The sequence below is a fragment of the Gorilla gorilla genome, chromosome 6 (assembly GCF_029281585.2).
Source record: "Gorilla gorilla gorilla isolate KB3781 chromosome 6, NHGRI_mGorGor1-v2.1_pri, whole genome shotgun sequence".
NCBI classification, from domain to species: Eukaryota; Metazoa; Chordata; class Mammalia; order Primates; family Hominidae; genus Gorilla; species Gorilla gorilla.
In genome coordinates, this window is record NC_073230.2 from 166,149,865 (window position 1) to 166,171,888 (window position 22,024).

The 22,024-nt window shown below is 50.1% G+C and overlaps 1 protein-coding gene across 5 annotated transcripts in view; it reads left to right on the forward strand.

The window, feature by feature from the left end:
- UBE3C (ubiquitin protein ligase E3C) overlaps positions 1 to 9,749 on the forward strand; it is a 131,311-nt gene extending 121,562 nt beyond the window's left edge. For 4 of the 5 annotated variants that reach the window (XM_004046552.5, XM_055347404.2, XM_063708883.1 and 1 more), the window contains one exon: positions 7,965 to 9,749. In XM_004046552.5, the coding sequence (XP_004046600.2) occupies positions 7,965 to 8,135 (171 nt within the window). In that variant the 3' untranslated portion in view covers positions 8,136 to 9,749. The remainder of the gene's footprint in view (positions 1 to 7,964) is intronic. The other variant, XM_063708882.1, reaches the window with a different exon arrangement.
- The last annotated feature ends 12,275 nt before the right edge of the window (positions 9,750 to 22,024 follow it).

The window sequence follows — 22,024 nt, forward strand, 5'->3', positions numbered from 1 at the left end:
CCTCAGAACTGGAGTTGGGACCCAGTAGAGAGGTGGAAAGAAGTGAGGCCTAAGTGCAGTGAGTTTGTTTCAAATAGGTCAATCATCGACACCGTTATGTTCTAGAAGTAATGAATAATAAAGACGTATAAACTTAAACGTGTTAGTGAATACCATTACTCAATGATATTAGTAGAAATGATAATCTTCCAAATTGTTGGAGAGAAAAAATAACCATGCACACAAAACAAGACAAACCGAACCAACTCTATTTACCAGATATGGGGGGTGGGGGTGGGAAGTAACATTCAGAATCGTAAAATAGAAAACATAAAATGAGAGAAGCCTGAATGTTACAACAGTGAGTGCGGAGAAACTCACGTATTAAAAGAAAAAGACTTTGAGACAGGGCCAGGAAAACGCTGCCGCCTACAAGCAACACACCTAAACGGAGTGACCCAGAAGGGTTTAGTGGCACGTCCAGGTTCGTGTGTGAAGAAATAGATGGGTCCCCTTCAGAGTTTGAAGCATGACCCATGTGACCAGATAGAATCTCTCGAGCGCAGTGAAAGCTGGGTGCTGCCTGTGTGGTGGCAGAGTCTGGAGGGCTTGCTGTGCTGGGGACTAAAGAGGAGGAGGACTGCAGGTGAGGCGTGCAGACGACTTTTTATCGGTAAAGATTTTAATGCCATTTGGTAATTTTGTCATTAACATTTATTATGATAGACAAGGCTTCTAGTATCTTTGTTTCAAAACTGGTTTGTTCCAAAGCTAGAGATAAGAAAATTATGCATCTCATCTAGTTTCATAAAAGGAAGTTTGGAGGACCTGCTCCCGTTAAAACACTGGAAGATGCAGAGACTTTTGTCGGCTCCTGGCTAATTAGATAATGCTAATCATGTGAGTAGCAATAAAAATTAGAAGTCCTGGCAGACGTAGGTTCTTGACATTCTGACAGCCAACTAAAGAGCCAGCAATAATGTGTGCCTAGGAGTGCGAGAGCCTTCTCCACCTCCGTGATGCCTCCGGGTTCGTGCATGGCCACTTGTGCTGCATGAGCGTCATAGGTTTAGGAGAACAGAAGTAGAGGGATTTACATTAGCTTTTAAAATCCCAAATAGACTGGCCAGGTGCGGTGGCTCACACCTGTAATCCCAGCACTTTGGGAGGCCAAGGCGGGTGGATCCCCTGAGGCCAGGAGTTCAAGATGAACCTGACCAACATGATGAAACCCCGCTTCTGCTAAATACAAAAAAAAAAATCAGCCGGGCATGGTGGTGCATGCCTGTAGTCCCAGCTACTTGGGAGGCTGAGGCCGGAGAATGGCTTGAACACGGAAGGTGGAGGTTGCAGTGAACCAAGATTGCACCATTGCACTCCAGCCTGGAAACAAGAGCAAAACTCTGTCTGAAAAAAAAAAAAAATCCCAAATAGACTAAAAGGGAAAATCCTACCCCAGTCAACACCCCGCACAATCATAATTGAGTTATACCGTGGAAAACACTTTGAGCATCCATGAGACGGTCTTCCTGTTTTTTTATTTTTCTCAATGTTCTAACATATGTGAAATTTAATTGATTTTTCCATGATAAGTGTTTTTGAAGTTGTTATGTTAGACATCCAGTTTGGAAAAATCATCTTAATATTTAGGCTTTCCAGTTAGCTTAGTATGCCTGGACTTGCCAGGGCTGCAGAATTAATGTAGACTTAAAGGAAGAGAATGTCTTTCAGTTGAAGTACTATAAATAGCAAAGGCAGGCAGGCATAATTTTAAAGTTATGAAACTCCTTAGTGCCAGATTATTGGAGAAGAATAACATCTGCTAAAGCTAATTAAAGTTTAATATGTTTAATAAATGTGATTGTTACAGACAAAAAATCATTAAAGTGCTGTAGAAAATTGTTAAGTTACCATCAGGCCACATAATAAATTAATGATTTTTCTCACTCTGAATTAATGCAAATTCCCGTTGTACTGTATTTAATTATGCACAAAATGGTGCCCTTGACTCAGATTTCAGTGAAGAACTTCATTTTTTTACTTTTAAGTCTCCAAGTAGGAAATTCAATTAGTGTTATGAAAGAAACACTAAAATGTGGCATTTAGTTGCAAAATATATTTTAAGCTTTTCATTTATCCAGTGACTTTGCCAGCAGTCACTGACCCCTTCATTCAGAGATCCTTTTCTGTTTCAAAAATGCAATGCTTTCTTTTTAGTATATTCAAGCATTTGTGATATTATTGCCCTCATGTACTCAGAATGCTGAATAATAAGTATAATTTCTGGTTCTCCTTTGGTTCTCATTCTAACATTTTTATGAGAGATTTAAAGGAGCAAATAAACTATAATTAGAAAAAAAGACAATGGATTTTAGCACATATTATATGCCACATATATATTTTTAATGAAGTTTACATTTAACAGTAAAGAGACCTACAAAGATCAGTAATAAGAATCATGTAAGTCTCTTCATAGGCTCTTTTTTTTTTTTTTTTTTTTTTGAGATAGAGTTTCGCTCCTGTTGCCCAGGCTGGAGTACAATGGCCCATCTCAGCTCACTGCAACCTCTGCCTCCTGGGTTCAAGTGATTCTCCTGCCGCAGCCTCCCGAGTAGGTGGGATTACAGGCACCTACCACCACCCCGAGCTAATTTTTTTGCATTTTTAGTAGAGGCAGGATTTCACCATGTTGGCCAGGCTGGTCTCAAACTCCTGACCTCCGGTGATCCACCCACCTCAGCCTCCCAAAGTGCTGGGATTACAGGCCTGAGCCACCGCGCCCATCCTCTTCATAGCATTTTGTGGGCTGTGCTCTTGCTAGTTTTACCCTTAACATAAATTATATTCTAAACTCAACATATAATTGAAACAAAATCCAACTGAAATGTGGGTGTGGCCAGTTGGGTGCCTGTTGTGCTTTGTGACAGCTTCAGTGCTTCCAAAGTTTCCTGCAGAATGGGACATTGCTCTAGTTTGATTCACATTTGACTACAGTGGTTAGAAGGTAATTACCTTTTCTATTTTTTAAATTTTTTAGATTTTTTTGAACATAAACTCAAGATTGTATTGTCTTCGTAATAAAACAAAAGATGACACTTAGAATTGGATCTCCTGGCCCTTCCTCCTCTTCTGTCCTCCCAGTTCAGAATGCTCACCTCTCTTTATATCCAGCATTCTCTTACATCTGCACCTACGCTCAACGCACTCAAGCCTCAGCACAAGCTTCTTCATAGTTCTGGCCTTTTCCCGGAAAATCAGCTTGGTCTGCCCACCGTAGCCGCTCTGCTTCCTGTCCTAACATATACCACCTTCCCCGGGCACCTGTCCTAACGCCGCCTTCCCCGGGCGCCTGTCCTAACGCCACCTTCCCGGGCACCTGTCCTAACGCCACCTTCCCCGGGCGCCTGTCCTAATGCCACCTTCCCGGGCACCTGTCCTAACGCCACCTTCCCGGGCACCTGTCCTAACGCCACCTTCCCCGGGCGCCTGTCCTAACGCCGCCTTCCCCGGGCGCCTGTCCTAACATATATCACCTTCCCCGGGCGCCTGTCCTAACGCCACCTTCCCGGGCGCCTGTCCTAACATATATCACCTTCCCCGGGCACCTGTCCTAACGCCACCTTCCTGGGCGCCTGTCCTAACATATATCACCTTCCCCGGGCACCTGTCCTAACGCCGCCTTCCCCGGGCGCCTGTCCTAACGCTGCCTTCCCAGGCATACAGAGAATCCGTGCCCTTTTGTGCCGTGTCGCTTTGTGGGCTTGCCACACTTACAGAAAATCGAACGGGGGCCGGGTGTGGTGGCTCACGCACTTTGGGAGGCTGAGGCGGGCGGATCACCTGAGTTCAGGAGTTCTCGACCAGCCTGGCCAACATGGCGAAACCCCATCTCTACTAAAAATACAAAAATTAGCTAGGTGTGATGATGGGCACATGTAGTCCCAGCTACTCGGGAGGTTGAGGCAAGAGAATTGCTTGAACCTGGGAGGCAAAGGTTGCAGTGAGCCGAGATTGTGCCATTGTACACCAGCCTTGTTGAGAGAGCAAGACGCCAACTCAAAAAAAAAAAAAAAGTCTAGCAAGTTTTAGGAACATTCACTTTGTGGGAGCGCTGTTGGCACAGAAAGCACTTTTTTTATATTGGATTTTTTTTTTTTTTTTTTTACCTTTCAGTAAAAGTAATGTTTTCATCATAGAAAATTGGAAATTGTGATCAAGTATAAGAAACCTATATTTCCTCCCATTCTAACCATTATTTTTTTTATGTTTCCTTCCTTTAATTAGTATGTGTTTTATCTACATACATGAGTGTGTGTTAATGTAGATATGCATAATTTTTTCTGTTTTTGGTAGAGGTAGGGTCTTGCTCTGTTGCCCAGGCTGTCAGAAACTCCTGGCCTTGAGTGATCTCCCACGCCAGCCTCCCAAAAGCACTGGTACTACAGGTGTGAGCCAACATGCTCGGCCTGTTACATGCACACACACACACACCTGGTATTACAGGGGTGAGCCAACATGCTCGGCCTGTTATGCACACACACACACACCTGGTACTACAGGTGTGAGCCAACATGCTCAGCCTGTTAACGCACACACACATACCTGGTATTACAGGTGTGAGCCAACATGCTCAGCCTGTTATGCACACACACATACCTGGTATTACAGGTGTGAGCCAACATGCTCAGCCTGTTATGCACACACACACAGTGGTACTACAGGTGTGAGCCAACATGCTCGGCCTGTTACGCACACAGACACACACCTGGTACTACAGGTGTGAGCCAACATGCTCGGCCTGTTACGCACACAGACACACACCTGGTACTACAGGTGTGAGCCAACATGCTCGGCCTGTTACGCGCACACACATACCTGGTATTACAGGTGTGAGCCAACATGCTCGGCCTGTTATGCGCGCACACACACACCGGTACTTCAGGTGTGAGCCAACATGCTCGGCCTGTTACACACACACAAACATACATATTTTTAAGACAGAGTTTCACTCTTATTGCCCAGGCTGGAGTGCAATGCGTGATCTCGTCTCACTGCAGCCTGCAACCTCTGCCTCCTGCCTCAGCCTCCCAAGTAGTTGGGATTATTACAGGCATGCACCACTACAGCCGGCTAATTTTTTATTTTTAGTAGAGATGGGGTTTCGCCATGTTGGTCAGGCTGGTCTCAGAAATCCTGACTTCGGGTGATCCACCCGTTGTGGCCTCCCAAAATGCTGGGATTACAGTCATGAGCCACTGCTCCTGGTCACATAATTTTTAAATACAATTTTAGCTGTATCTTGTGTTCAATTTTATAGGCTACCTTTTTTACTCAACATTACATCAGGGTCATTTTTGCTCGTGTTATTCTTTGAGATATTTTTAATGGACTTGTAGTGTCCCATCATGTGATTTACCAGTTTACTTTCTGTTTTTTAGTTGTTTACAGCTCTTCCTTCATTGTGATGCTGTGAACCTCTTGTGCATAAATTATCACGGGCATCTCTAATTATTTCTTGAAGTACAGTCCCAGGAGTTGTGAATGTGGGTGAAGCCCCTGCTCCTGCTGCCAGGCCCACCTCTCAGAGAGTTTCGTGTACACGTGTGCAGTGAAGGGCTGACCTAGCTAGGTCTCTGAAATCCGTGCCAGATACTAAATCTGCACAGGCTGCGACAGTGAGCAGACTGAGGGCGATCTGTGCCTTATTGTCTTCCTGTTGGAAGAGAACACATAAATCACGTATCTCAAATGTGAGGCAAGTAGCTAATGGTGTTTGTGTATACGAGGAAGGTGGAGTCACCGGTTCTTTGTGGCCGTCAGAGGACCGACATGCCCATAGGTCTCATGCATTAAGTCTGCGTTGAGCAATCCCTAACACAGTTTTTGCCTACAGACACATTTGCACAATTGTGAAAACTAAGTACGTATTCATTGCATCATTTTTTGTAAAAAGCTGAGAGAAGTGCCCACCAACACATCGTGCCACACGTGTCCATGGAAACCATACAGCCTCACCATTGATAGGGCAAGATGACCGAGACACATGATCAGAGAAAAGCAAGGCACAGAATACTGTGTCTAATGTGCTCACGGTCGCAGTTTTAAAACTAAAGGAGGGAGAACCTTTTCTCATGCGTGCATTTAATCTCTGGGAGCACTTAAGATGCTGAAGCATTGGTTGCCAGTGGGAATGGGAACTGGGTATCTGTGATACAGGGATGAGAATTTTCACACTGTACCTTTAAATACCAGAACGTCGTGAACACATCTGAAAAACAATATTCAAATTTCCCTGATCTTCTTTCTTTGTTGTTAACAATTATTTAAATTCTGGCACAAGCAAGCCACTTTTCATCATGCATTTGGTCTATAGATGTTCTGCCTCCCTCAATTTTGTCTTGTAATTTAATTAATAGGGGAACTGGGGCCGGGCACGGTGGCTCACGCCTGTAATCCCAGCACTTTGGGAGGCTGAGGCGGGTGGATCACGAGGTCAGGAGATGGAGACCATCCTGGCCAACACGGTGAAACCCCGTCTCTACTAAAAATACAAAAAATTAGCCGGGTGTGGTGGCGGGAGCCTGTAGTCCAAGCTATGCGGGAGGCTGAGGCAGGAGAATGGCATGAACCCGGGAGGCGGATGTTGCAGTAAGCCGAGATGGCACCACTGCACTCCAGCCTGGGCGACAGAGCAAGACTCTGTCTCAAAAAAATAAATAAATAAAAATCACAGGGGAACTGGGTTGCTTCTTTGTATCTCTTGAAAACTGATAGAAGTCTCATCAGATTCTAAATTTGAATTTTTCTTTTTTTGACAATAACGTCACATAGATAATGTCGTATGCTTCCCATTCCCTTAATCGTCATGGAGATCCACTTCTCGTGAGTCATCTCCCCACAATGCTGGGATCGATCTCTGCGTCAGAATTCCTCTTGATTTTAGTGGTCACTTATCACTGCCTAGATCCATTGTTTAATGTGCTTCTAAAACAGCCGTGTTCTAATTATGTAATTGTATCATTTATTAGCTGGAATTTTCTATTTAAAAACAGCTTTGTTTCTTCTCACCAATGATTTGGTTAACCCGGGTAATAGCTTGTACAGGAAAGATAGAATAAATCTTGATCCTCTTTAAAAATTTTTTATAGACAGGGTCTCGCCGTGTGTTGCCCAGGCTGGAGTGCAGTGGTGTGATCATACCTCACTAACCTCGACCTCCTGGGCTCAAGACATCTTTTCACCTCAGCCTCCCAAGTAGCTGGGAATATAGGGGCACACCACCACACCTGGCTAATTGTTTTGATTTTTATTTTTAGTGGAAATGAGGTCTCGTTATGTTGCCCAGGCTGGTCTCGAACTCCTAAGCTCAAGCCATCCCCCAGCTAGGCCTCCCAAAGTGCTGGGACTACAGGTGTGAGCTATGCGCCTGGCCTGGAATGTTATTTATCCCTTTTTATGCCTGAAGCACAGTGCATAATCTTTTATGTAATTTAGAACTAAGCCATCAATGTAATTTTTTAAAAAAGCAAATGTGGGCCGGGCACGGTGGCTCATGCCTGTAATCCCAGCACTTTGGGAGGCAGAGGTGGGCAGATCACAAGGTCAGGAGTTCAAGACCATCCTGGCCAACATGGTGAAACCCCTTATCTAGGAAAAATCCAAAAATTAGCCAGGCATGGTGGCGGGCGCCTGTAATCCCAGCTACTTGGGAGGCTGAGGCAGGAGAATCGCTTGAACCCGGGAGGCAGAGGTTGCAGTGAGCTGAGATGGCACCATTGCCCTCCAGCCTGGGCGACAGAGCAAGACTTCATCTCAAAGAAAACAAACAACAACAACAACAACAAAGCAAATGTGGTTTCGGGAAAATGTGACTGCAATGGTAACTTTTTACTGATTGGAGCAGGCACATTTTGTGTACTTTGTATTAAAACTCATGTAATGCCATGCTTGTTACAGTGACATCTTGCACACATGCTGTTTTTCAGGAGTTGTATCCCGCATTTTGTATTCACAACGGAGGCTCCGACCTTGAGCGGCTCCCCACAGCCAGCACCTGCATGAACCTGCTGAAGCTCCCCGAGTTCTATGACGAGACACTTTTGCGAAGTAAACTTCTCTATGCGATTGAATGTGCTGCTGGCTTTGAGCTGAGCTGAAGCTGATGCTGGGGTCCGACCCCTACAGAGAACCAGTGCTTCCTTCGTCAGCAGCGCCTCCCCAGACCCACGAGGATACTCACACTGCACGCCTGAGGCTCTCCTAAGCTCCTTCTTTCATTCTGCCATTCCTCCCTCCCTTCCTTTTTTAAATGATTTTTATTACGTTGTGGTCACTTACTTAGATGGACATTGCTTTTCAAATAACTTAAAATAACACGTTATGTGCCATGTGGCTACGTTAGTAATATTGCCAAGAAGAGCGCAGTTTTTAGACTAGTGGCATCCCAGTGAAATTAACCAAAGATGAAGCTTTGGCTTTGCTGATGAGATCAGAGCCCTCCTGAGCAGGCAGCACCGCTCCAGGGTTCAGACAGGGCTGCGCAGGCGGCAGAGATACAGGGTCTGAGGGCTGAGACGCCATGGGGCCGCTGCTGCTTATGTGGTTGGATTGTTTACAAGCCTCATTAAAACTGAAGGCATTTTTTTTTTCTGCTGCCTTTCCCAAAGTGGTTAGGTTTGGAAAAGAGATGATGATGGTAATATTTTATTTGTGCTTTTTAAGCCATTTCCCCAAATGGGACTAGCATGCTTGTTTTCAGTATACCGTGGCCTGCCTCATGATGGTTTGGAGATACTGTCTGTGGATGTGAGGTGGGGACTTCATTCATTGTCCTATTCTATCTCCACTTTGTGCCTGGAGAGCTTTCAGGGGAGGTGGAGGAGGAGGGTCTGCCAAGCTACTGCAACATCTGTCACCCGCTATACCCAGTTACTTGGGGGAGGACAGACACTGTGGTGTCATTAAAGTTGTTTGAACCAAAGTGGTGGCTGCATCTTTGTCCCGATGCTAGCCGTGCCGGTCTCCCATCATCCGCTCGCCCTCCTTTCCCCTGGGCTGCGCCCACTTGTCTTCCTGGATATTTGGGGGTGACTCGCCATGCTCGGCACCCTCTGCTTCCTGGTGCTGCTCTGACTCGAAGACGGGACAGTCCCTGGTGCACATCCAGGGAAGAGGAGTGTCGGTAGTTCTTGCAGTAGGCACTTTATCAGGACCTGACCTGTTGCTGGGTGATTTTAGTCTCTACAGACAAAGCGTTTCAAAGCGTCAGCTGTGGGAGCAGAGTGACCCTTTGCTGATGCTGGGGGGAGGGGATCTAAGTCCTCATTTATCTCTTCTATGTCTAGTATTTTACTGTCACTGGAGGCTCTGTGGGCTGTCATAGTTAATTGACCATAATTAGCAATATACTTTTAAAGTGGGAAAGCTGAATGACACTTTTAAGACAATGAACATTATCAAAACAAAATGTATAATTTCTTAATTTGAATAATAAATTAAGCGTTTAAATGCTATTTGTAGTCTTGATATACAGAAATAAAATAATTAGGGTTGGTCTTTTTTATTTTAGGTTGTTTTATGTTGAATGTTCTATATCTTATTAGTTAATTTGTATATTTTATTAGCAGTATTTTGGAAATAGCATATCTGAGACTGAAGAGAAATTGACAATTCACTTATTTGTGGTTTTTTTCTCAGCTATTCTGAGCTTATTTATTTATTTGTATGTTCTAATGGCTAAACATTTACATTAAATGTTTTTTTTCCCAAGATTGTGTTGGAGTCCTACCCCAAATCATTGTGATTAGCACAGCTTCTGAATGTTACTAGTTTTATCGCAGGTGTTTGCATGTCACCAGCTAATGGAGTATAGTAAGATGGCCTACACTCACTGAGAATCAGAGGTCCTCGGGAGGATGCCTGTCATCAGGGGTGGGCCGAGCGTGGCTCCCAGGCCGGCGGCCAGTGTGCTCCTATCCGACCAGCCACGGGTGTTGCCTTCCCGAGTCTCCCATTGGGTCTGGCATTAGTTCTTGAAAAATTTCTGGAGGAAGATTCTTTGTTCTTTGTTTTGTTTGCCCTTTTCTATGTTCTGTCCTACTTTCTGCTTTCTGGTAATTTTGTACGCAAACCTAAATGTTGACTTGGGGTTATTGCAGATACTTCTCATGAGGTGTTATCTGCAGAGAGATCTTTGTTTTGGTATCCTGAGCTCGTTAAGGCAGCTTTATCGATTGCAGTGGTTTACAGGATGGTGTGTGCTTTTGCGGAGTGTGGGAAACCAGATACTGCATCCCTGCCCATCGTGAGCCTGCAGTCTACACTCTGTGCATCCGTGCCGTTGACACGCAAGCCTCCAGTGGTGGAACTGGGAGCACGGGAAAGGCTGTGGTGGGGTTAATGACTCCTTCCAGGAACTTCCTGAGGAGGGGAGTGGTGAACCTGAAATAATTGAATATGTAAGCTTTCTCATACTTGAAAGAAAAATAAACAGCCAAAGGCATATGGTAACTCGAATAGAAATTCAGGGCATGCTCAGCTCTTTCAGATCCACCTGCTCTGGGTCAGCAAGCATCACAACTAGCAGGGTAGTCTAGGAAGTGACGCAGCCACCCTGTGCATCCCTCACAGAACAGCAGGTTCACCTGGAGGTTTTTCTAATGAGAAATTGCCTAGACTTCCCAAACACAGGCTGAATGCTGGAGTGCTACACTGTGGCATGCTGGGATCAACCCAGAGGGCTTTTCCTGGTGCTTGGATGGTGGTCAAAGTTGGTGACCTGAAGAGACTGGTGACCAGCATGTCCAGGTGGGAAAAGGCACTGACTACACAAAGGTCTCTGCTTCCAGAAAATTCTGATGGTAAGTTCTTGAGCCCAAGTGCTTTGTGCCTGGACTGATTTATCTGTGCAACAGGGACAGTCTAGAGGCTCGGGTTTCACAGGAGCGTTCTGGAGATGCCACGAGCATTGTAGACAGGCTTTTGACTTTCACATGCTGTAAACCACGTTTTAATTTGTCTCCCTAGGTGGTTGGTGTCACTGGAGATGCCACGAGCATTGTAGACAGGCTTTTGACTTTCACATGCTGTAAACCACGTTTTAATTTGTCTCCCTAGGTGGTTGGTGTCACTGGAGATGCCACGAGCATTGTAGACAGGCTTTTGACTTTCACATGCTGTAAACCACGTTTTAATTTGTCTCCCTAGGTGGTTGGTGTCACTGGAGATGCCACGAGCATTGTAGACAGGCTTTTGACTTTCACATGCTGTAAACCACGTTTTAATTTGTCTCCCTAGGTGGTTGGTGTCACTGGAGATGCCACGAGCATTGTAGACAGGCTTTTGACTTTCACATACTGTAAACCACATTTTAATTTGTCTCCCTAGGTGGTTGGTGTCACTGGAGATGCCATGAGCATTGTAGACAGGCTTTTGACTTTCACATACTGTAAACCACGTTTTAATTTGTCTCCCTAGGTGGTTGGTGTCACTGGAGATGCCACGAGCATTGTAGACAGGCTTTTGACTTTCACATACTGTAAACCACGTTTTAATTTGTCTCCCTAGGTGGTTGGTGTCACTGGAGATGCCACGAGCATTGTAGACAGGCTTTTGACTTTCACATACTGTAAACCACGTTTTAATTTGTCTCCCTAGGTGGTTGGTGTCACTGGAGATGCCACGAGCATTGTAGACAGGCTTTTGACTTTCACATACTGTAAACCACGTTTTAATTTGTCTCCCTAGGTGGTTGGTGTCACTGGAGATGCCATGAGCATTGTAGACAGGCTTTTGACTTTCACATACTGTAAACCACGTTTTAATTTGTCTCCCTAGGTGGTTGGTGTCACTGGAGATGCCACGAGCATTGTAGACAGGCTTTTGACTTTCACATACTGTAAACCACGTTTTAATTTGTCTCCCTAGGTGGTTGGTGTCACTGGAGATGCCATGAGCATTGTAGACAGGCTTTTGACTTTCACATACTGTAAACCACATTTTAATTTGTCTCCCTAGGTGGTTGGTGTCACTGGAGATGCCACGAGCATTGTAGACAGGCTTTTGACTTTCACATACTGTAAACCACGTTTTAATTTGTCTCCCTAGGTGGTTGGTGTCACTGGAGATGCCACGAGCATTGTAGACAGGCTTTTGACTTTCACATACTGTAAACCACGTTTTAATTTGTCTCCCTAGGTGGTTGGTGTCACTGGAGATGCCACGAGCATTGTAGACAGGCTTTTGACTTTCACATACTGTAAACCACGTTTTAATTTGTCTCCCTAGGTGGTTGGTGTCACAGGTTGCAAACATCACATCTTCAAAAGTCTGCCCTAACAGCCTACAAGGTTACAATAGTTTTGGCCAAGGTCTTAACAATAAAAATATTGCTGTATAAGGGCAACGTTACTACTACTTTTTCTTCTGCAGAGGTAGGCAGAAAACGGTAATCTCTTTAAATGCTGTTCTCTTTTTATGTGCATTTTTCTTTTTTTTTTTCGTTTTTTGAGACAGAGTCTCGCTCATTTGCCCTGGCCGGAGTGCAGTAGTACTATCTGGGCTCACTGCAAGCTCCGCCTCCCAGGTTCAAGCGATCGTCCTGCCTCAGCCTCCCGAGTAGCTGGGATTACAGGCGTGAGCCACCGCGCCCGGCCCCACTTTTGCTTTAAGAGGATGGTTCACGTTCTGATGACTGAGATGGATTGCTGTGGTTTGGATTCATCGATTGCGCACTTCTAAATGTTGACAGGAGGCAGTGTCCGTCATTAGTTTATAACTGAGGGCCTTATTTATGTTCAAAATACTGAGCTGAAGACTCTTGACACCAATTTTACCGTTCAGATAGGAGCTCCCACCACCAGCCTCGTCTTCCCTGACCCTGGAGTGGGCAAAAGCAAACGTAGAGGCCCGAAGGGTGTCACAGGAGGGAGCCATAGCCAGCCAACTGGGGCTGCCTAGAGAGGCAAATATGGCAGAAGTCACTGGGTTTTTCTTTCTGCACGATCCAGAATAAAGAAAGGCACACCTGTTGCGCTCGTTAAGGTGATCTTATGTCATGGAAGCAGCCTATTGTCAGTCTTGAATTTATCGTGGAGGGTGTTCACATACTGAGTCACCCAAAGAATTCAACTGCTGGCAATGTTTCTTAGATTTGTGGATAGCACAAGGTCCATGCGTCTCCTTGAACTGCCAGGATTGCAGACAGAAGTCCGCCTCCACGATGGGTGCTCCACGCCTTCACAGCTCAGGGCCCGCATGTGAACTGGCCAGCATCACTCCACGTACGCACCATGCTAGGTAATGGGATGGCGCCGATGGACTGATGAGTTTGAGGTGATGACTGAATGGATGCTGTCGTGCTTGCGTCCACAGAACCACAGACTTGACAGGACCAGAGCTGTTAGAGCTCATTCAAGTGTGAGGGGGGTAGTCTTTCTTAAAATGGTATCGTGTTCATGGTCACCAGCTCCCTGTGGCTGCTGTAGCCAATTACCACAAATCAGGTGGCTTAAAGCAGCAGCATTTCTCTCCTCCAGGGATCAGGAGGCCTCACAGCCTCAGGGAGGAACCCTTTGTCTCCTCCAGCTTCTGGTATCTGGTGTCTTCTCCCCTGTCTCCAGTGTCCTGCCTTTTTCCTATAGACACCCCTGTAATCCAGGATGACTTCATCTCAAGATCCTCAATTACATCTGCAAAGACTGTTTCCAAATAAGGCCATGTATGTACACGTGTCCTGGAGTCAGGACGTGGCCTGTTTCTTTGGGCAGCCCCATTCTGGCTGTGTTTATTTAAGTGTGGTAGGTAGACCCTTGGGGATTTCGAAACGTGTTCTGGTTGTACTTGGCTGTTGCCCACGCAGACTCGAACAAGCCTTTCCTTTGACTCAGTAAAACGAGGGATGTATGAGATGAGTGTTCCCAGCCCTTCCTGAAGGCCATTGTGTCTCTAGGGGTGGGGGCTTAGCAGTCTGTATTTTTTATAGTGTCCTGGATAATCCTTCCCAGGTGATTTCTGGAAAACAATTAGACAGTCTCAAAAAATCCTTTCAATGTTAAAAACTTCTAGGTTGGGAGTTGCAGGGCATTCCAGCTGATTTGCCTGGAGTTCATTTCTGGTGCTCCGGGGAGTCCTGATACCCGCAGCACCTGGGCCGGAACCTCCAGCTGTACGTGCCATCCAGGCTCCATGGAGGATGGTCTGTGGCACAGCTGCCGACTGCTCGGCTGTGGCCTGGCCCACAGCCCTTCAAGCCTCTACGTTTGCTTTTGCCCACTCGGGGGTCAGGGAAGATGAGGCTGGTGCTGGGAGCTCCTATCTGAACCGTAAAACTGGTGTCAAGAGATCTTCAGCTCAGTATTTTGAACATAAAATAAGGCCCTCAGTTATAAGCTAATGATGGGTTCTAGAGGCTAATTGCAGCCCGGAGCCAGACGTGAGACTCCAGTCCGGACTGCGTTCTATGTTCCCGACACGTGGGCTGTCCCTAGGCACCTGGCCCTCCTCAGGTCAGCCTGGCCTTCTCCCACTCAACACCTACCACTGCATCACAGACCCTCCCAACAACACCTGAGGCCTTCCTGCCGCTTTCTCTGCCCCTCCCTGTCCCAAGCCATTGGCTTAGAATTGCAGCAAAGTGTCCTCCGTCCTCAGTCCCTGCCCACTGCCAAAGTGACCCTGACCTCAAGTCAGTTCATGACACTCTCTGGGCAAGACCTTCCAGTGTGTCCCCAGCTCAGGGAGAGCTGAGACCCTGTCATTCGCCCCTGGTGCCATCAGACCACGCCCCTCCCCAGCTTGGGGCCCTGGGATGTGTGCTGTGCTGTGGTGCATGGCTGATCTTGTGTTCTACAGCAGTTTATTGCCCAGTGCCACCTCCCCTGCCACACACACCCTATTTAAAACACAGCCCCCTTGCCCTCAGCACATCCATCCTCTCTTATTGGTATCTTTCTCTAGAGTGCTGATTTTGGTCTAATACACCATGTACTTCACTCACCTATTACTTCCTTTCTCCCCCACCATGTAAGTTTCATGGAGGGTGGGAGTTTAATAAACTGCTGTTTACCAAGCATGTAGAATAACGCCTTGCACACAGCAGGTGTTCAGTAAATACTTGTTGAGTGCATGGATTTGCTGCATGCAAATCCAGCAACGGAGAGGACCGGAGAACGGTCTTGCTAACTAAGGTAAATTTCAAGTTAGCCCCTGTATGGTTCCTACCCTCAATTCTTGGACCCCCATTTTTTGCAGGAGAGCCTCCCTGCGGCTGCCAGCCGGCCCTAGCTCAGGGTAGTAGTGGGCGCCCGGTGCGGGCCGCCCAGGCACCGCCTTTCTGGTGGTCCCACTGGGGGCAGCTGCCCACGTGTCCAGCAAGTGCCTGCCTGGCCTGCTCCAGACCCCGGGGTCGGCCTCGTGGTCCTGGGCAGTGCGTGGGGTCCATCTGGTGGTCAGGAGTGGGCACTGCGTGTGGAAGGGCGCCCGGCGCTCTGGAAGGTGATCTTCACCCGGGTGTGCCTGCCCCCGCAACCAGAGTCAGCAGGCTTGCACTGCTTGTGTCTCCTCATCAGGAAGTGGCTAATAAAATAGCAATATAAAGCTAACCTTGTAAGAGAAATGTTAAAGTTTTTGAGATGGAGTTTCCCTCTTGTTGCCCAGGCTGGAGTGCGGTGGTGCAATCTTGGATCACTGCAACCTCTGCTTCCTGGGTTCAAGCGATTCTCCTGCCTCAGCCTCCCACATAGCTGGGATTACAGGCACCCGCCACCACGCCCAGCTAATTTTGTATTTTTAATAGAGACAGGATTTTGCCATGTTGGCCAGGGTGGTCCCGAACTCCTGACCTCAGGCGATCCGCCCACCTTGGCCTCCCAAAGTGCTGGGATTACAGGCGTGAGCCACCGTGCCCAGCAGAAATGTTAAAGTTTAAAATCCCATTGCCTTAGTTCCTCAAATGTTAAACACACAGCAGCAAGCCAGCAGTTTCTACTAGGTTTACAGTAGAGAAGAGAAACCTGGCCAGGCACCCGAGCTCATGCCTGTAATCCCAGCACTTTGGGAGGCCAAGGCGGGTGGATCGCTTGAGGCCAGGAGTTTGAGACCAGCCTGGGCAACATGGCAAAACCCCATTTCTACAAAAAATAAAAAGGTTAGCAGGGCATGGTGGTGCACGCCTGTGGTCTCAGCTACTCTGGAGGCAGAGGCAGGAGGATCGCTTGAACCTGGGAGGTCGAGGCTGCAGTGAGCTATGAATGGCACCACTGCACTCCAACCGGCCACAGTGTGAAACTGTCTCAAAGAAAAGTGAAAACCTTTGTCCACACACAGACTTGTACACAAATGTTCATAGCTGCATTATTCACGATCGCCAAAGGATGGAAACACACAAGTGTTCATCAGCTGAGGAAGGAATAAACATTATGTGGTCCCTCCGTGCAGTGGAATAGGACTTGGTCGTAAAAGGAAGTGTGGGCCAGGCGCGGTGGCTCACGCCTGTAATCCCAGCACTTTTGGAGGCCGAGGCGGGCAGATCACGAGGTCAGGAGATCAAGACCATCCTGGCTAACAACGGTGAAACCCCGTCTCTACTAAAAATACAAAAACAATTAGCTGGGTGTGGTGGCGGGCGCCTGTAGTCCCAGCTACTCGGGAGGCTGAGGCAGGAGAATGGTGTGAACCCAGGAGGCGGAGCTTGCAGTGAACCGAGATTGCGCCACTGCACTCCAGCCTGGGCGACAGATTGAGACTCTGTCTCAAAAATAATAATAATAGTAAAGTAAAAGGAAGTGTGATACACAGCAGCATGGGTGCGCCTCAGGGACGTTAGATACAAAAGGACACATGCTGGGTGACTCCTTGACCTGAAGTGTCCAGCACAGGCACATCCGCAGAGGCGGGGTGCAGACTGGTGCTTGTTAGGGCTTAGGAGGGAAGAGACGGGCACTGACAGCTGATGGGTACAGGGCTTCTTTGGGGGCTGATGAGAATGTTCTGGAATTGGTGGTGGTGGCTGCACAATCTTGTGAATATACTTAGAAATAGGAAACTGTACACAGCTGGCCCTTGCGTAACACGGTCTGAGCTGTGCAGGTCCACCAAAGCGTGGGTGGGTTTCTTTTTTTTTCTTTTTCTTTTTTTTTTTTTTTTTGAGATGGAGTCCCAGCCTCCCGAGTAGCTGGGACTGCAAGCGCCCGCCACCACACCTGGCTAATTTTTTTGTATTTTTAGTAGAGACGGGGTTTCACCGTGTTAGCCAGGATTGTCTCGATCTCCTGACCTTGTGATCCACCCGTCTCGGCCTCCCAAAGTGCTGGGATGACAGGCGTGAGCCACCGCGCCCGGCTACATGGGTGGTTTTCCATGAAAGTTGCCTTCTATTGAGTGTGCCAGCCTCTCACCTCGCCTTCCGCCTGCCCTTCCTCCTCTAGCCCACTGTATTGTAAGAATACAGCATGTGACATGTAGCATAGAAACCATGTGTAGCCACTGTTGATGTCACCAGTTGGTTAGGCTTCTGGTCACCAGCAGGCCGAGTTACATTTTTGGGGAACACTGCCTAGTTCAGAGGAAAGACTGGAGTTGGAAATTCTGTCAAACCCATTTGAAGAAGCTTGGAATTTTCTAATTTGGGGGTGTATTTACCTTATTTCATTCTTACGTTTGCTGAGGCTTCCGGTTCAGAAAGAATGGGCCTGGGGCGGTCTTTATCTTCCCCCAGGACCTCCAGTCGAAGGATCCCTTCCTTTGAGGTGGGGCCCACTTGGATCTGCAGGGGCCTCCCCTCCCTGCAGCACCCTCGCCCCCCTCCCCTACTCAGAGGCCCCTGGGACCAGAGACCCCAGCCCTAGGGACACCCTGGTGGGCCTGTGCTGCCACCGAGGCCCCTCTCCTCTCTCTGGGGGTGACCGCGGTGGCCGTAAGGGCCTTGCCAGGGTCTGCAGATTCAGGGGGCAGTTTCCTGTTCTGCAGCAGAAGGCGTCCTTGCACGGTCCCCGTGCAGCAATGATGTGTGTGTGAACACAGGCCCTGGCCACTGCGGGGCAGGCAGAAGGAGCCGGTTCTCCACCTGCCCAGCTGGGACCCCAGTGTGGGACCTGTTTCCTGATCCGCCGCATCTGGGGCTGTCACCTGCAGCTCAGACTGTGGTGCCCGCGGCCAGGTAAGTTTCGCACATTATGTTCACATGCAGACCCCACAGATGTGAGGGGCCCCAGCAGATGTTCTGCACCAAGTAAGGGATGAACAGACAGGCCCAGGTCCAAGGCCTCCTGCCCCCTCTCTATTGCCCCCGCCTGGTCTCGCTGAGGCTCCTAAATGGGGTGACAAGGGCAAGGCCAGGACTCCCAGCCACCCTTACCACCCTGTGCCCTGACACCCAGCCAGCTCCTCACCTAAGACCCATCCAACATCTTGGACTATCATTCAAGGAGGAAAGACACCTTGATCCATCTTCAGAGTCCCAACATTACTAAGACAGCCACCTAAGACACCACAAAAGGAAGGCTGGTCACAACAAGGACTGATGAGGCAGGAAGTGCCTGATAAATTCACTCAGAATGTGGTCATTGCTTCCTGGATACAATGAAGTCAACACTGAAAACTCACAGGAGAGAAGTCCCCCTGGAGGGAGCCTCCCCTGTCTGCCGGGTGGGTCCCCTGTCTACTGGGGGACTGTTTCGCTGTAGCAGTGTGGGGCCATCCACTCCCTGCTTCAGGGCTATCCCGCATCTACTGGGGGGACCATTTGTCTAACGGGGCAGCATCACCCACTGCAGGAATCACCCCTGTCTACTGGGGAGACCGTCCCCTGTTCAGTCTGGGGCCTCAGCCTCTGAGGCAAGCAGGGGAGAACTGGGCAGAGTCCGTTGACTTTGGATGGTCCTAATGGCCTCAGTTTCTGAGCGACTCCTTTCTGCGTCTTCCCACACCGGCGTTCCCGTTCCTCCAGCCAGGCTCCCATGTGTCCCCCCGGTGCCTGTCCTTCCCCCGGGTGTGGGCTCCTTCGCAGGCGCTGCCCACCCCCACCTCCTGCAGCCATTCGTGGCCAGCTCTGGGCCCTGGATCCCCGGAAGGCACACACATTGAGGAAGAGGCTGTGTCTCCTCTCCCCTCCCCTTGCCGGGCTGCTGGGGGCAGTCCTTGGCCGGCTGCCCATCTGTGCCATCGTCTGCACAGAATGGAAAGTGAGTGTCTGTCAAGCTCAGTAATTCCATGTCTGTTGAATCTAATATCAAAAGATCTGGGCATCTGTGCTGTGTGTCTTTGAGTTTTTTCATTTCATTTTCTAGTAATGAGTGTTGAGTGCAGGTTGCCACATACAGAGCAGCGAGACCGCTGGACTTTCGCTCTGCCCAGCGCTTGGTGGCCCCCCAAGGAATGTGTTAAGTGACCTCCTTTATTTTTATTTTGTTTTATTTTTTGACACAGGGTCTCCCTCTATCGCCCAGTCTGGAGTGCAGTGGTGCGATCTGGGCTCACTGCAACCTCCCTCTCCTGGACTCAAGCGATGTTCCCGTCTCCGCCCCCCAAATAACTGGGATGACAGGTGCATGTCACCATGCCCAGCTAATTTTTTGCATTTTTTGTAGAGACGGGGTTTCACCATGTTGCCCAGGCTGGTCTTGAACTCCTGACCTCAAGGGATCTGCCCGCCTTGGCCTCCCAAAGTGCTGGGATGACAAGTGTGAGCCACCATACTGAGCCGAAGTGACTTCTTTTCAAGGAGGTTTCTAGGGGCCTGGAATTGCTTTTCACGGGGGGATGGGGACTTGATTTACTCCTGAAAGGGTGAGGGGCGATGGTGTCCCCCTCCCCAGGTCACCCCTTGAGCTGCCATGGGCTTCCAGTGTGCAGGAGCCTTTGGGGACAGGAGACAAGGACAAAACACTTGCCTTAGGGGACCCTTGAATGAGGGCTGTCACTGGCTTAGGTCACCTGGGGAAGCTGCTCACCCTCAGGTGGGTGCCTGGAGTCTCATTCAGGGAAGGGCAGAGCCTAGGGTGGGGGCGCACCCTCAGACAGTGCAAGGGACCTGCAGGGATGTCAGAGGCTCTGTCCCAGACAGACAGGCCCACAGGTGGGCGCCACACCAGGGCCACCACCCTAGCCCCACAGCCAGGCCACCCCCAGATGGGCAGCCTGGGCCCATCTTGACGCTGTCAGCTCCCCTCCAACTCAGATGCCCGCCCCCCCCTCCAGGGGAAGCAGGGAACCCTCGTGTGGGTGGAAGCTCCTGTTCCTTTAAAATGGAGATTGCAGCTGGGCACAGTGGCTCACGCCTGTAATCTCAACACTTTGGGAGGCCAAGGCAGGAGGACCCATTGAGCTCAGGAGATCTGTAGAGCGGAAGGAGGGTCTGGTTCTTCCACACGTGTTTGAGAGATGCTAGCAGCCAAGGCTGGGCTCTGGAGGCCCACAACACAGAAACACACTGTGTCCCAGTTCTGGAGGCCAAAGTTCAATGTCAGCATCGCTGGAGCAAAGCCCCTCAGGGGCTCGGGGACCCTCCTCCCCTGGTCCCGCTCCTGGGGTGCAATAGGCCTTGGCTGGGTCTGCATCGCCCCACCCCCCTCGCCTGTGAGCCTGCCCTCTGCTTCCTCGGTGATGCCACGGAGCCCCACTGGTCCAGCAGCAGCTGACCTGGGCTGTTCTCTTTTCTTTTTTTGTAGAGACGGGGTCTGGCTGTGTTGCCCAGACTGGTGTTGAACTGGCCTTGAGCCATCCTGCCTCAGCCTCCCCACGTGCTGGGAGTGAGGCTGAGCCACGGGGCTGGCTGCTGTGGGCGAGTTTCCTCCGTGGGACCCTGGGCTCGGATCCTCCCAGGGCCTGACCCCTCGGACACACGGACAGTATGCGCTGGCTGTATACCTGGGTCACCCGCGCCGGCACCGAACCCAGCACGAGGCCCCACTTCATTTCTGTATTCGTCCATTCGCCCAGTAAACACTGAGAACGCGAAAATCCCTGCGGGGCCCGGGCTTCCGGGACGGGCTGAACGGACAGGCCTGAGGAGCGCGGCCCGGGGACACGGGAGGGGGGCCTGGGAGGCGCGGGCTCGGCTCCAGGCGGAAGTCCCAGGAGAGCCTCTGGGGACTCCAGGGCCGCGGGAGGGGTTGTGGGTGCGGGGTCGGGATTTGCATTTCCCGCGCTGGGCTGGGGGGCGCCCGAGGCCTGCAGGAGACCCGGGACCCAGGGCTCGGAGTCCAGGAGGTGATTCGGGAGGGCCTGGGACGGCCCCGGGGCCAGGGATCGAGCCGAGAGGCGGCCCCGCGCCGCTCCCAGGAAGGAAGGAGAGCCACGCCCGGCCCCGCCACGTTCCAGAGACTTGGAACCGCGCAAAGGACGCTTCGGACTCGGCCACCCTGGGGGCCTGGCGGCCGCTCTCCTAGAAAACGGGTCCGCGGAGGGAGGACCGGGGCTCCCGCAGCCGAGGCTCCTCCCCGCCCGCTCCAGCCCGCAGCCCCCCGGGCCCTCCAGAGCCGCGGTCCTGAGAGTTCTCGGGGGTCCCCACCGGGGGCCGGAGGTCGGAGGAGGGAGGGGAGGCCTGCGCTGGACGGTGCCGCGCGGATGGCAGAGAACGCCCGTGGGTGTCGCCCCCACGCCGGCTGCTCCAGGCCCCCCGCCCCGCCCCCAGTCCTGCCCTGACCTGGGAACGGCCACCGCCGTCCAGTCCCACCCAACAAGGACTTCAGAGCGCTGACCGCAGGGGGCACAGGGTACCAGAAGGTTCCGCCCTGCATGCTTCCAGCTTGGCTGAGAAAGGAGCTGCCGGCCATGGAGGCTGTTGGGAAAGCGCCCTGACGATGAGAGATGCACGAGGGTCCTCGGGGGTGTCCTCAGGAAGGAGCCGAGCAGGTCCTCAGCTCGCCCCACCTCCCCGACAGGTGCACACCCGGCGGGGGCTGAGGTGGGCCCTCCTCTGTCTCCGTGGCCTCCTTGGTACCATGAGCACAGGGCCTCGTCATGGACACCTTCAGCCAGGAGTGTCCCTTCCAGAAAGGGGGAGCCGCCCGGGAAGGTGTTCCGGCGTGCCCAGTCCTTCAGTGACAGC